Source organism: Miniopterus natalensis, chromosome 16, assembly GCF_054644295.1.
Source record: "Miniopterus natalensis isolate mMinNat1 chromosome 16, mMinNat1.hap1, whole genome shotgun sequence".
NCBI lineage: Eukaryota > Metazoa > Chordata > Mammalia > Chiroptera > Miniopteridae > Miniopterus > Miniopterus natalensis.
This window is the reverse complement of record NC_142096.1, coordinates 590169-606246: the sequence shown is the minus strand read 5'-3', so window position 1 is coordinate 606246 and position 16078 is coordinate 590169. Positions and strand designations below refer to the sequence as shown.

General features: G+C 50.5%; 1 protein-coding gene across 4 annotated transcripts in view; it reads right to left on the bottom strand.

The window, feature by feature from the left end:
- Positions 1 to 16078, bottom strand: part of MMP16 (matrix metallopeptidase 16) — a 213283-nt gene that overhangs the window by 8933 nt on the left and 188272 nt on the right. For all 4 annotated transcript variants that reach the window (XM_087825237.1, XM_087825236.1, XM_087825235.1 and 1 more), the window contains 2 exons: positions 4895 to 5056; positions 3255 to 3460 (listed from right to left, as the gene is read on the bottom strand). In XM_087825237.1, the coding sequence (XP_087681363.1) occupies positions 3255 to 3460; positions 4895 to 5056 (368 nt within the window). The remainder of the gene's footprint in view (positions 1 to 3254; positions 3461 to 4894; positions 5057 to 16078) is intronic.

The following is a 16078-nucleotide window of genomic DNA, read 5'->3' as shown; positions in this document are numbered from 1 at the left end:
TCCGGGACCCCCCTGCTGGGCCACAGCCGGCCCCTTCCCACCGCGTCCAGCATCGCAAAGCACGGAGCGGCTCTGATGTACAGGACTTGTTTCCTCGTATAGCACATTCTTGTCATTGTCTGCATTCTTTTTTACAAATGAAGCTTAACACAAAAGTTAAAAAAATAGCTAAAAAACACAAAAAATGTTGATCCTTTACAAGAAACCTCAAATAGCATTTTCTGAAGCAGAAGAGACCTCTTTTTGGGCCTTTCCTGGAGGGGCAGGTTCTAGTGCCCCGGGGCCCCACCCTGTTTCAGGCCTGCCCGGGTCACAGTTGGACGCACAACCCAACCGCATCTCCCTCGTTTTCACACAGAGCCCGGCAGTCTCGGGGATGCCATGGCTGTGCCGTGCTTGGAAGGAAGCATTAAAGGCCTCTAGGAAAACAGTCTCTACGTGCCGCACGGGAGGTGGCCCTAGCCCCCCGCGTTCCCGCTTTCACAGGGAGACTGCGACCTTCATTCCGCATAAGGCAGGTCTGTCTGGGCCTCCCCGGGCCGGGCGTGTTCCTGGAATGAGCAGAAAGAACTCTTTATGTCCTGGATAACATAAGCTGTAGTGTGGGTTCTCGGGCAGCGAGAGCATATATTTAATGTAGGATAATTATATTCATTTCTTTTCCCCAAACATGCTTTCCTCTAAAATAAGTCTTCAGAGGCGGTTTCCTGTTCACCACCAAACTGAATGCTTGCAAATAACAGACGATGCTGGATTCCTACAGACTCTACTGACCAATGTCATTCTTACCAGGCCGTGTAAGATGATGCCTGTGTTGGGAACGTGTGGATTCACTTATGAAGGAATTCACTCCAACGATCTGAAATTACTGAGTTATTAGAAGAGTGAAGAACCAATGTTAACCCCTGATACTGAGAACTGATTTTTAAATTAACATTATTTTTAATGACAAATAAGGTGGGGGAGTATTTTATTTTCAAAGTTGTTTACTGGACAAACTTGTAAAACCCGAGGTGACCAAACAGCCGCCTCTTGCTGTGCTCTGACTATCCGTTGGTCTATGGAGCAGAGACCCAGGGTTTAAAAGGTCCTTATTTTTATGATTTATAAAATATTTTACAAACTGTAAGTGCCGTTGCAATTCATGGCTCTCAAGGAAATGAATGAGGCGGGTCGGCGTGACCACATCATGTCCCGGAAGTTCTGACACAGTTTTCCTGATCCAGCACCTCCCGCCTTGTCCTCCCGGGTCCCCTGAGCATGGGGGCCCCCAGGCCCCGCGGTGCCCAGGTTTTGGAGGGGGAGGTAAACACCGAAATGCTCTCCTCGCCCTGCTTTCCTGGGTTAACTGGAGTCTTCCCTGTGCTTCCTCGGATGCTGCTCCAAGACAGCGTTACCTCCACCACCACCCTCTCCAGCGCCAGGGCGAGGCTCTGAGGCTCTGCCTTTCCCCGGTTCCCTTGACATTAAGAAATGGTCAGCAGCCCTGGCCGATGTGGCTCAGTGGTTGAGCGTCTTCCCAGGCACCAGGAGGTCAGGGCTCGATTCCCCGTCAGGGCACACGCCTGGGTTTCGGGCTCCACCCCCAGTAGGGGCTGTGCAGGAGGCAGCCGAGCAGGCTCATCATTGACGTTTCTCTCTCTCCCTCTCCCTTCCTCTCTCCAAAATAAATAAAAACATATATTTTTTAAAAAAGGACGCTCACTGGTCTCCCACAGCATGTGGAGCAGAAAGCCAGTGAAAATGGCCATTAGATATGAGGACAGGGGTCTCCTCTAAGACCGGGAGCCTAATTACACAGACCGGGCCTCAAGGAAATGACCCGAGGAACCCAGGCTGCACCTCACACCATGTTCTCAGATGAGCTGAACGGGCTCTGATACCAGGGGGTAAAGACAGGAGTTAAAATTCAGCCCAAACAGTGAAAACAAAATCCTTTGCTCGTCATCTGGTGACTTGTAGACGACACACAAAATACCTCGGAGGCTTTTTTATCTGCTTACACTGGATGGGAGGCGTGTGCCTGGGCCGTGCGGGGCGTTGACCGAATTCAAAGATCGGCCCGTGGGTTTCACAAGACCATCGATTTCCCCTGGAAAGCAGGAGGCTCCCGTGCACATTCTGCGAAACCCAAATCTCATTATACAACGAAGGGAGCAGAGCACTTTGTCCATAAAAATTATATGAAATCTATATTTTCATAGTACAGCCTCCGGTGGGTAGGAAATTCTGTGTAAGTGGGACAATATTTCATTATTTATTGATCTGTGTCCGCCGAAAATGAGGGCACGTTATCTTATTTTTAAATGGGTGCTATTGGTAAGAACGTTGCCATCTCGAGGCTCCAGCGCCAACGTGAAGCACGGTGTCCATCAGCCTTTAAGATCAGTTTACAAACACTGAGGGGACTGACTTCAGCACTGCTCTGTGCTCACTTCCCAACGTTAGGTGGCTCCCCTAATACCCTGTTTTCCGGGGTCACTGAGAACTGGATGGTCTTAAAAACCACACTGACCAGAATTTAGCATCCTTTTGGCTGGTGGCCTTTAACACAGGTAAGAAGAATCGGGGGTGTCGGTGCCGGGTCAAGGTCACAGCGGTGACCGCAGAGTCAAGAGGCGTCCTCGGGGCGCGTGTCGCTCGAAGGCCACCGGGGGACCCCAACAGGACGGTCAGCGCCCCCTCTACACGGGGTCAGGGCCTCAGGGGGCCGGAGGCACCTCCCGGCCGCTGCCCTGCAGACCATCAGCTCCGCCCACCGGCCCCGGCGGTGCAGTGACCAGTCCAGTCGCAGGGACAGGGCAGGGGCAGGGGGCCGGGGCTCCCCGGGCCCCGCAGGGGGGAGGCGGTGCCGTCGGTCCACCGGGACCAGGTGGGGGCCAGGCAGGTGCGCCCCGCGAGGGCGGGACACGGGCCGGGCCCCCGGGAGGGCGGCCCCTCTGGGCGTGGCTCCCGCTCCCGGCCTGTTGCGCCCGCCGGGGGGCCACGGCCACGGCCACGGCCACGGGACCCGCCCCGGGAGGCCCGGCTGCGCGAGGGAGCGGGCGCCGCAGCCCCGGGGCGCGTTCCACGCGCGACACTCAGGCGCCCCAGGCCCGCCCGCGCCCCGCAGGGGACCCAGTCCCGCGCCGCCCTCGCCCTCCCGCCGCCCGAGCGCCTCCCGCGGGGCGCGGGGCCAGTGGGCGCATCGTCTCCCGCGCGGCTTCCTGACCCGGTCCGGCCCGGTTCGGTCCGGCCCGGCCGCGGGCTCCTACCTTGAACACGAACATCTCGCGGCGCAGCACGGCCAGCGTGTCGAAGTCGCCGTCGCAGATGCGGGGCCGGGCGCCGGGCAGTGCGGGGCGGCCCGTGGGCGGCGGGGGCCGGGGCCGGGTCCTGCGCGGGTCGGCGGGGGGCGCGGAGCGCGGCGGGGGCGCCGTGGGCAGAGGCCGCGTGGGCGGGGGCGTCTTGTCCGGGGGGCCTTGGGGAACAGGGAGGGCGGGGCTCACTGAGTGGGGGGGACCCGCACCTCCCGAGGAACGAGCCCCCCCCGAGTCCCCGACCCCGCGCCCCCCACGCCCCACCCGCCAGGCCGGTCTCTAAGGGGAGGGGGGCCTCTGGTCCCCGCGGATAAGCCGCGTCACGCCCGCGGCGAGGGTGCGGCTCCGAATCCGCCGGACACGCGTGACGGGGGCCGGGGCGTCATCTCCGGGCTCCGTGGTTTTGCGGAGAAACAGACGCGCCCACAGCGGGAGGGGCCGCGCCTCGCACCCGGGCCCGGGGCGCGGGGGACCCGCCCGCGTGACTGCGGCCGCTGAACTGAACCGCGCGACGTAAAAATGCCAGGGGCACCCTCTGGGCACCGCCAGCAACGTGCCCGCCGCGGGCACGCGGGCCACAGCCGGCGCCCTTCCCGGTCGGGCACCTTCTCCCCCGTGAGAAACGGGGGTCAGGGCGGGACCCTGCGCCCCTCGCGTCCCCGAAGGGTCAGGGCCGGACACACGCGTCCCTGAAGGTCGTGGGCTGAGGGGCGGGGCTCTGTCCACTCGGGACCAGTCTCCCTCCCTTGGTCTGGATTCGCATCTAGGGCTGAACCCCACGACCAGGAATGACTTCAGGGCTCCCGACATGTACTCTGAGTCACATGCTGGTCAGCGCGGCCGTCTGTTCTCTCCCAGCCCCAGGTTTGTTAACGTCCACTCTTAGTGATGACCTGCTTTGGGGTGATTTCGCCAACCCCATCACCCACGGGTGCAGCCCCGGCCCGGGTGGTCGGTCTGAGAAACTCCCTCGTCAGCTCTCCCAACAGACAACCTGAACTCACACCAAAGCCTCAGCTTCTTACAAGGAAATCTGATATTTCTCACAACTTTTATATTAGTTATATTTATTTATTACTTATTTTTATTGAGTTTAAATGCTAAAGTTTATCAGATCTTTACTGTATCTACAGGTTTCAACAGACCTGTTTAAGAATTTCCCGTAGCCTGTATATCCAGGTGTCCTGGATTTCTGGCAACACGGCCGGACTGATGGGCGCCGTTTGCCAACAGACGGGACTTTCTCCTCAGCATCTCTCATCTCCGCTTAGAGCATCTACTTAGAAGAAGCAACTCTGGACCCCTCAGCCGGGCTGACAAGCAGAAGCCGCAGTTTTAAAAGCACAACTGATTTTTATATTTCAAAAGCAAGTCAACAAAGTTAATTTCTTACCAAGTAAAAAAAGCCCTGGCCGGGGAGCGCAGTTGGTTAGAGCATCCTCCCGACACACCAAGGTTGTGGGCCTGACCCCCGGTCGGGGCACGTTCAAGAAGCAGCCAGCAAACAAGTGGAGCAACAAGTCCGTGTTCCTCTCTCTGTCTCTCTGTCTCTCAAACCCATGAAGTAAACGAACCACCGGAGCCGCGGCACCTACCGTAGATCTTCTGGATGCCCTGCAGGTCGTCGCTGGGGAGCTGGAAGTTGTCGGTCTCCATGTACTGGTAGAACGGGGCCATGATGGCCGTGGGGTCGTTGGAGTGCTCCAGGCCCAGGGCGTGGCCCAGCTCGTGGACGGCCACGAGGAACAGGTCGTTTCCTGTGCGGCGAGAAGACAACATGGACCGTGAGGGGCAGCACCCGCTGCAGAGCCGAGACGGGCAGCTGGGTGTTGTCGAAATTTTACCCGCGGGAAGCAGGGGGGATCTTGACTTCAGCCACGGGTACGGTTTGATCCGTGGATGTCCCACCTGCAACGTCCAACGTGCTGCTTCAAAGGGGGTTGGGTGGGAAGGTGGGGATCGTGACGTCATGGGAATTTAGAAACAGAAAGGGGCAGACAAAGAAGAAAGGCCGAGGGGGCAGCAGAGACGCCCGTCGGATGGTGAAGCGCGTGAGGTAGAACATCCACCTGTGTCGGTCGCACCGGACTCAGTCCAAACAGCAGCTCAGTGAAAAGCGGGGCAGTGGTGAGCCCACTGGGTGCAGGTGAGTGAAGGTCAGCACACGGGGGACAGGTCTTGTCCGGAACAGTGAATCTGTATTTACAGAGCTGAGGCCAGAGCTCAGGCTATTTATCTTTCCTGCTTACATTATTTTTTAAAAATTAAAAAAAAAAAATCCCATCACAGTTGACCTACAATATTACATTAGTTTCAGGGGTACAGCCCCGTGACTGGGCATTTACATCACTTAGGGATGATCACCGCCTGGCACCATACTCGGTTATCACAACCTTCTGGCGATATTCCTGTGAGGACGCGTTTCTATTCGAAGGCTTCCCGTCCGTACTAACCTCGACTGCAGGGCTACAGCCCTGTAGGCTCCAGTCCCAGTAACCAGACAACTAAATTTACTCTGTAAATATAAAGTCTAACCAGGCCCTTTTCAGCCATAACTGGAGGTCTGCACCCTTGGCCCACCTCTTCCTCCCACCCCCACCCGTGAATCTTTTTCTGACTATGACGCGAAGAACTGGAAGGGGAGAGAAGGGTGGGAAGAGGCCAGGGAGGCCACTGCCCTCACGTGGTTCATACAAGGAAACTACAGTGCTGACCTGTCAGCAAACACCTGTGGTCGCGGGTAGTGGAGGGGACGTGGTCGGGGAAATGCCTGGGGACGCAGAGCCAGTTTGATTTTACCGACGGCTGTGGAGGGGGAACTGCAATGACGGGGATGGTCAGAAGGTCAGGCCGGAGAATGCAAAGGCACAGGACTGCAGTTACTGGGAAATGGGAAATTATTCTAAAGATGCTACTATGAGTAAGAAAACAACGAAACGTGGCTACTGGGGATCACGTAGGGAGCGTGTCCTGGTCACAGGCAGACACACACACAAGGGGGGGGTATTTATGAAGGGAAGGGGAACGCAGTGTTTGCACGTGGGTAGAATCGGGAGCCGACCTCGGGGCTGCGTTTGGTGGACACTCCCACGTGAGAAGGGGGTGGGAAGAAAGGAGCCACCAGGGTTTTTAGACGTCGAGTATTGAACACCAGCCCTAAAGTGAGCACCTCTGGGATTTTAAACCAGACACCTTGGCTAAGACACACATCTGACATCTCGGGATGCGGTCAAGCCCGGAGCCGCCCACACCAGGGCAGTCGGGAAGTGTGGCTGGAAGGGATTCCGGGGGGCACGGACTCCAGGACCCAACAAGGGTCTCCAGCAGCCTGACCAACAACACGCAGGGACCGAGCACAGACCACGGAGTCGGCTCCAGTTGACCAGAAACAGCCAAGGTGACACCTGAGCTCAGAGGTGATTTGGAAAATACCTGTGGACACTCCTGCTTGCTGTTGGCCAACCGGATACAAGCTCTTGGTCAGAGAGTCCCCAGGGGACTGTCAGGGATTGTGTCTTGTTTTTATTCTGCAGAAGGAAGAAACGGAACCTGCGGAACCTCCCGGCCTGTAGGTCCCGTTCCCGTCCCTGGGAGCAGGCGCGCTGAGCCCTGACCTGGGTAATATTATATAACAACCTGCAGGAACCGTCTTCCTCTCGGGGGCAGATGGATGAAGCCCTCAGTCGCCCACCGAGCTTTCGACTTTGGGAATTATAAACACACTCCAAAATGGTCTTTAGACACATATAATTTTTAATTTTTGGCTAATAAGGGAACTAAGAAAGACCAAAAAGTAAAACAAAGTGCCGGCCGGCGTGGCTCAGTGGCTGAGCATGGACCCATGAACCAGGAGGTCTCGGTTCGTTTAGGGCTCGATCCCCAGGAGGGTGCGTGCGGGAGGCAGCCGATCAATGACTCTCGCTCGTCATTGATGTTTCTCTCTCTCTCTCCCTCTCTCCCTCTAAGCACATCCTTGGATGAGGATTTTAAAAATATGACTATGCAGTATTTCATACGTAAAAATTGTTATAAATAATTCTAGCACTTATCCTATAAACCTATTCAAATGCTAGAATTTCACCAGCCTCACTGACTCCCTGAAACTGTAAGGAATATATCGGAGCGAGAGAAAATTGAAATAATTTTCCAAATTGCACTATTTCCGTGGTTAAGTTGGAGCCGATCATAAGCCCTTAACCACCAAAATCCGTGGGGAAATTGCTCCCTACCTCCCTGTCATCACTGCCAAGGACAGCGACGTGGATCCCAGGTTCTGATTTTGATTTTCAAAGTAGACTAACTGGTTATGATCCTAAAAGCTGTCCATTTAAGACCCTTATATAAATATTTACATTATTTTCATGTGGCATCTGGACTTGGATTTTTGTGGAGAGTTTTGAGCTCAGCTGGTGATGGAGAATCAGCCATTCGCTACACCCTGGAAGCGTTTCTTCGCTGAGCTGGGCTCATCTTAGAGCAGGAGACCCGCAAGGCTCAGTGTGACGCCCGCAAGGCTCAGTGTGACGCCCGCAAGGCTCAGTGTGACGCCCGCAAGGCTCAGTGTGATGCCCGCAAGGCTCATGGTGACGCCCGCAAGGCTCATGGTGACGCCCGCAAGGCTCAGTGTGACGCCCGCAAGGCTCATGGTGACGCCAGAGGAGGTGCCGCTGGTCCCAGGCTGGTGCACCTCGAGGGGGAGGCGTCTGAGGATGGGCACCGAGCTCTCTGTGATGCCCACCTGTGCTCTCCATACCCCCCCGGGATTCTACAAATCATCGTGATGGCATCTAAAGGCACACGTCTTGAGACGGGAGGGAGGGAGGGAGACAGCGAGCGAGCGCCAGCCCCAGCCCCAGCCATGGGTCCTGTCCTTCGCAGGGCCCAGCGTCCCCGCTACATTCACCCATCGGAGGCGGTTCACTCAGTGCCCACGCTCCCTGGGAGAGGCATCCCCTGTGTGTGATGGAGGGACAGCCACGCTGATGCGTGGACCTGTTAAAAGCACCCGACGGCGACAGGCGCCTTAGTTGAACCAAACTAATTTATTCAATTACAGAAACCGGGAAGATAAAATTAATCCGGGTGCCGCTGTTGCTATGAATACAATTCTACTGAATTAATTTTTTTGGTAAGATATTGAATGTGTAACTAAGTCCTTTATACTGTTTTTATATATTCTTCAAAAGTCTTAATAACCTTGCCGAGCGCATTTCATAACATTTTGATGAGAAGCCACTGCCGCCTGCAAGAGCTCAGAAAACCAATTATTTCACACGGAAAACTTGAAAGAAAGTGGGCAAAACCCTGTCTGCGGAACCACATCAGTGTCTGAAGAAATTAAGGGCACGCTTTTCATACTTTAGTAGGAGAGAATTTTAAACTCTGAAAAGACAGGAGGACGGAGGTGCCCCTTGAAAATGCGTGAAAGTTAGAGCAGAGTCTCCGGGGGGCGCCCGGGTGAAGCCACCGCGGAGCCTCCCCCTCAGAGCGCCGGCCCCGACGTGCGCAGGGCCTGTTCTAGACAAGCGTCCTCGTGATTTCAAACCAGGACTGTTTCCACGCAGAGTTTTGCTTTAATATCCCCCACCTCCTACTTCTCTCGGTCAAACTTACGCTTTTCCTTCAATTTTTAATTCACATTTTTTGGGGGGTATGAAAACGTCAACATGATTGGAAGAACTTGATTCTGATCAAATACCATGTCGGGCTTCCGTGCTCTTCACAGGACCCTCTGCTAATTCTGTAGGACACCCGGGTAGGTGGACCACAGAGCCCCCGGCATCTGTGTAAATTACGAGGCATCACAGTGACGTAATCCTAAAACCCACCTCGATTTGAGAACTGGACACCGCCACCTCCTTCCTGCACCAACTCTTACCCGCGTCCACGTACCAACCCCCCCGGGGCTGGTCACTGTCCCGGCGACGGGGGCATCCTTCCCCGGCTCCGAGGGCCCATTTTTCCACCTGTACCTTTTACTGTCCCTTGTTTTTGTTTTTGTTTTGTTTTAATATGTCTTTATTGATTTCAGAGAGAGGAAGGGAGAGGGAGAGAGAGAGAAACATCAATGATGAGAGAGTCATTGATCAAGCCCGCAACCCGGGCATGTGCCCTGACCGGGAATCGAACCCCGATCGCCTGGATCCCAGGTCGACGCTCAACCGCTGAGCCAGGCCCGGCCGGGCTGCCCCTTGTTTTGAATCTCAGAACAAACAGTGTGTCTTGTGCTCTGCAAGCTCCCTGACTCAGGCCCTTTCTCCACGATGGGCCCCTTCGCGCTCGCAGCAGGAGCGACTGCTTCCCGGCCGTTTGCCCTCCCCTGTGGTTCAGAATAAACACAGGTAAACGCCGATCCTGCTGGCGAACACCCGTGAGCACGGTGCTTTCTTTGCTGGTGTGAGCAACACGGGTGCGAACGCGGGAGACGGGTCAGGCAGCCGAGGAACCGGACGTGAGTCCCTGGAACCGTCGCCGGTGGGAACGTCAGCGCCGCCAGGTTTTTGCCACGCCTTTCTCAGCGGCCGCATCGATTCATACCTGCGCCCGCCTCCCATCCTCACTGACACTCGCTGGGACCTTTCGGGTGCGTATTATAGACGCAGACGGTGGGATTTTGTTTTTATTTATTTAAGAACTTTGTTTTGAACTGGCAAGTTCAGTCTATTGATGTTCACGAAGGCTACGGATCTCTTTAGAAATTTAAAAATTATTTTATTCTGATTTTTTAAATTTGTTCTGTCTCATACCATTATTTTTCTTTTCTTGAAATTTTAAATTTATACTGTCCTTAAAACTTGTTTTTTTATTGGATAACCTTACTCTTGAACAACATGAGACTTTGAGAATAATTTCTGTTCTTTCCTTCCCTGCTTTAGGTGGTGCTGTTCCCGGACCTTCTGTGTCTCTCTCTTTCTTAATCCTTGCTCAAGGATATTTTTTCCATTGCTTTTCAGAGAGAGTGGGAGAGAGAGAGAAACATCGATGTGAGAGAGACACATCGATCAGTTGCCTCCCACACGCACCCTGACCGGGGCCCGGGATCGAGCCTGTAACTGAGGTACGTGCCCTTGGTTGGAATCGAACCCGGGACCCTTTGGTCCGTAGGCCAACGCTCTAACCACTGAGAAAACTGGCCAGGGCTCTTCTGTCTCTTTTTAATGGCACAGATTATATATTATTATTTTATAGATAGAATATTTATAATTTCCTTGATCAAAACGCTCCCTTTCATCAGAGATTCTCCGTACAGGACTCGTTCATTTCACCCTGCACCACGTCTTCGAAAGTCTTTTACGCATGTTAAATGCATTGTGAATTTTCTCATTTTTTATTCTTTCTTACCCTAATCCTCCAGTGACAGTTTTGCAAGGTCGTTCTAGTTATTCTCTTAGCATTTCAGAATACCGCAGGGTCTTCTGGATTCCCGGGTTGTTTGGCAAAGTTTCCTACGTGGTGGAGGTGGAGGTCTTTCTGTCTGTCTCGAAAACCTCCTGTCTTCACCTTTCATGTCTGTCGGGCCTTGACTTTGATGAGCCAGTTCACTCGCTCATACGGTCCCCAGGGGTCAGGGCCAACTCAAGGGGCACGTCACAACCAGGAGGTGTTTATATTTGTTTATGAATCTGATTTTATTAATTTTATAACCAATGCGATCACTCCTCTGAACTGCATACGACCGTCTTAATTTAGAACAGGGCATTTTTTCTCTTCGGTGTTTGCTTGTTTCTGTGGCATGAATTTTTCCTGTTCTCTCCTTTGGGAGAGCCTATAACTCAGAGCTGGAGCCATCTCCCGGGTCCCTGGTATCCTTGGGCGTCACATCACTTTATCTCTCCACGCTCTCCTGAAAACGCTTACCCAGATTTCCTTCCACATGACAGGGTCTGTTTTCATAGTGATAATAGGTTTTCCTTTCCTGTTCCACAGAGAGACTTTATGGGCATTCTGAGCGGTTTCCAATATTGTTTTCTTGGTTCACTTGATAAAATATTTTCAGTGCTACACTTTTCTCTTGAGTCTTCAAGCAATATTCCATTTCCTTGATCCTTTAGGATCTGTTTAGTGGCTTCACTTTGCTCTCCCTAACTCGGTAAACTTAGGCAAGTCACCAAACTTTTTGTGGCTCAATTTCCTTGCAAAATGGAAGTAATTGTACTTTTTAATTCCTGTACTTTTGTTGTGAGGAATAAATGAGTTAAGGACATAAAATGAATTTATATAGCACCTGGGACACACAAAATGCTCAATTAAATCTGGCCCCTTACACTATTTATATTTCACTGTTTTCTTCTTTATATAGCTTTGAATGAGATGGTGACAACCAGCAGAGATGGTTTTTTAATTATCTCTTGACTTCTCCACTTTTCTCTTGCATCCTGGTCAAATAACCTTTCAACAGAAACGTGGAGAACAGGCTGACCGCCCATGATCTCAGGTTCAGTTCCATTGTTCAGGGCATGTGAGTCTGGTACAGTCTCGCCTGACAGAGAGGGGACCGTCCCCGAAGCCCACGGTGCTGTAATCCATCAGTGACAGCGCAGTGGCCACCGTGGGCTGCAACAGGGCTGTTTCTGCTCCTGCTCTGATGGGTGTCAACAGGCTGGGGAGGGGGGAAGTTGTGGCAAAATTAAAAGTAAAATTTCAACCCTGGCCAGGGAGCTCAGTCAGTTGGCGAGTCATCTAATCATCAAAAGGTTGTGCACATACAAGAATCAACCAGTGAGCGCATTAATAAGTGGAACAATACAATGTCTCTCTCTCTCTTCCTTCCTCTCTCCCTCTAAAAATCAATTAAAAAAAAAAAAGGAGAGGTGACGTCCCTGTCCTTTCTCTTGGGCTCTACCTGGCCCCCGCAGGCTGGCTGACGCCCACCACACTGGCAAGGGTCAGTCTTCTCGACTTGGTCCAACTGATTCAAATGGAATCTCTTCCTGAGACGCCCTGGCAGACACACCAGAGACATGCACCAGGTGCCCGGGCCTCCCTTAGCCCAGTCAAGTGGACAGGTAAACCTAACCATCACCTTGACATAACAGGTTTAAGGGTTTTGATGTATGTCTCAGACGAAATGAGACCATCATTTCTCTCTCTCTGGTGTTCAGACACCCACACAGTGCTTCTTTATGCAGGGACCTTTCTGACAAAAAACAGCCAAAGAAATGCATTCTTCTTGCTAACAGAAGAGCAATGACACGGTAAAATCAGAGAGGCCTCCAGATACTTCTCTGTCACAGTTCTATGTCATGTTCATAGGTAATATTTTTGCTAAGAAATTACCCACTTGACATCCTAGGACTGAGACAGATACTTGTCTAATTAGAGGGAAGCTTTGTGACAAGTTTGTGTTTACATGGTTAGTGCCCTTTAAACTTTATACGGTCACCAAGGAAACCACGTGGTGATGACAGAGTTAAACTTCCCAGCTCACATTCAGGCAATGCGTACTTTTCAGAAACCATATCACAGTAACATTTTCTAATGGGAATCACTGTGCACGTTTCACTTATCCACTCCCGAAAAAATAAAACTAAAAAACTAAAAAAAAAAAAAAAAAAGGCATTTTTAGTAGGGGGGTGTGTGTGTATTTATTTTAATGTAATGATTGTATAATTTACTTAACGGGCTTCAGGATGAGTTTTCAGAAGGTACCATGACTATGAGCAGACTGATGGTGAGGTGGCTAACAATGAATTAAGGGTTACCGGCAGCTCAAGACACTGTTTATCTCATTTGAGGTTGATGGCATTCAAATTGCCTTCATTAGCTGAGCAATACGCTGTGGAAAATGAGCCGGGTACTTATCCAGAGGCTCTTTCATTTGAATTTTTGCTAAATTATTGGCAGCTCTGTTTTCTAAGTGTTTAAGAGCAGTGACTAGGAGAGAAAACAATGTTTCAGGTAAGCACACCGGGGGCATCCGGGGACCAGATGAAAGGAAACGTTCATCAGTGGTGTCAGGACTGTGCCTTGTGAGCTTGCGATGCAAAGACACTCTTAGAGTTGGGATCCAGGGTGGACAGACTCATAATTCTCTCCACACTCACCAGCACCCCAAGTGAAGCCAGAGGCTGTTGTTTTGATAAACGATCAATACCCCTGAGCACATCACCCTCCTGGCCCTGCCGTTGCCAGTTAAAGGTCGGAATTTCAATTAAGTAGTCAATCTTGATGGTATTGCATCCTGAACAGTCAGTTAACTTCCCTCTAATCCCCTACAGATGGGAAACACTCTTATGTTGCAAAGTAATTTCCTTTAACCTCACTTAAAAGAAAAATATATTCCCATTTGACCAGTAAAACAATATTTTCCTCCAAATGAAACACTAACTTTTAAATAATTGTTTTGTGTAGGTTTTTAATAAGAAGACTATTTATAAAAATTATTAATTGCACTTGTACAGCATAAGGAAAGAGGCAATCAAATGTGTGAATCTATAACCCAAGTCCATCGGCTTCACTGATGCCTTCAGCTCACGGGTTTCAGATTCTCCTCATTTTCAGGATTCTTTTCAATACAGGCAGTGGAACCTCGGCTCTAGGACCTAATTCTTTCTGGAAGGCTGTCCGAGAAGCAATTTGTTAAAAAACCAAATCACTTTTTCCCATTAGAAAGAATGTAAATTGAATTAATCCGTTCTATGCTCCCAAATGCAAAAAACCACAAAAATATCCACAGCACAATTTCCTGAGATGTTAACAATGTGAGGTTTAGGGATAAACTGACTCGAATTCTCTCCTTTGTTTGTGGCCTGAGAGACACTTTTTGTCATGCTGATGACAGGTGGAGAACTGAGACATTGTTCAATGACCGAGACATTTTTTTCCCTGAACAACTTGGTCGAGAACCAAATTGTTCAAAATCGGAGACGTTGAAGAACTGAGGTTTGTGTATATTCCTTGGAAAACTTCCTACGTCATACATGACACATATGCACCCCTAACACCAATCCCCCTCAAATCAGGATCAACATTCTTGCTTTCTATGTCAAGTACCCCTATAGATTTTTTCTTAAAACTCTTTTTCGAAAGTATTGGCTGATGCCTAAGAAAACCACTGAGAAAAAATACATCTAAAGGACTTCGGCAGTTTTCTTGAGGATTTCAGTATTTTAGGAGGAAACATAGGTCTCTGATAGGTACAATCTCCTTGAGAGATGATTTAAAAAATAATTTTAAATGTATGAGCCCACAAAGCCAAAGTAACACAACTTTGAAGCTACAGACATAAAGTAGCTGTAACATTTAGATCCATTCCTGGGACGAAACACAATTTTCTCTGTTCAGAAGTTCTGAAGAAAGTCTTTCCTTGGAGGCACATGAAATTTTCACTGTCTCAGCAGAACTCTAACAAGAGTGCTGTTTTTCTCAGACACTGAGAAGGCAAACATCCTTTCCATTTCTAAAATAATTTTAACAATCGAAGACATCTGAACTAGTTCATTAGAATGCCTGTGGGGTTTTGATAAAAATAAACCCATTTTATTTTAAGTGATTTATGCATCAAACCAGGAAGGGCTAGTTCCTGTATTGTAGACGTTTCACTATTAGCTACTCAGGTAGAGCAGGTAACAAAGGCTTCTACTTACAAAGTCCCAGCCCTTCAATGCAAGAAATAGGGAGAGAAAACCAGTGCACAGCGTGGGGGAGGTCTCCTGAGCTAGTGGTCAGTTATTCAGGGCCGCCTGACTCCAAAGGTTTTGTTTTTCATTCCACTACAGGGAAACTGATACTATTGTTATTAGCTAGTTATTAATAGGAAAGGAGCAAAGGGAAGGGCAGGCGTTACAGGCATGTCATCTGGGCAGCTTCACCAGGAAGCTGCAACTTTGCACTCCCCAGGGAACCACTGGCCCAACTCCTGCAGGTCACTGGAGGAAGGGGTCCAATGAAGGGGAGATGAATGTCCAGTGAAACTGGGATGACATAAGGAAGGTACCTGCCTGTCAGTCAGTCACACCTACATACAGAAATGGTTAGTTAGAATGGGAGTGGGAACTGAAAACAAGTGGAAATTTGGATATATAATCCCCTGAACACAGTTCACTCTCTTGGTTCCTCTTGGCACACTTGGCTCATGGCTCACACTTGGCTTCCTGGCATTCTCCCGAATGGCCCACGGCCATGTGGACCCCCACACACAATGGACTAATGGACTGCCGCTAACCTGATGCTGAACTGGACCCAGCTCCAACTTGGAAAGGAAACTGGACGCTGGCTTTGATTTTAGCTCTACTGAATCCCCAGCTACACTTCTTCTATGACTGGACTAAGGGAAACCCAGGGATGTAATTCCGTGGAAATAAAGCTTTCTACGATATCACATCCTCCCACAAGAGTCTCAGCAATTTCCTTTTCTCAGGATATCGCAAGGACCCCACTCCCACTAGCAACGGAGGAAAGACAAGGTTTTTCTCCCATGACAAAATCTCCCAACATCCACCATTAGTCACCAACCAGTTCTCAACAACAAAACCACACTTAATATTGTGGCCAATACTCTTACGGACAACAACTTAAAACATCATTTGTGTAATACTAGAATTTTTTTTGGTAAGACATGAATAGTTATTACATCTTCTCTCTTTGGAATTTGTTGGTATTTTAAGTTGAACTCAACCTGATTTATTCTACCCAGTGTTTGAATTCTGTGTGTTCTAAAAACGATTGGCTATTACCAGCTAACTAAACCCTCTAATGAAGTAACAAAGCTTAATTTGGTGGCTGGGCTAAGCCCATCAATGAGGAATTAGGGGTGTTATTAGCTGATTAGCTGTCCTTAA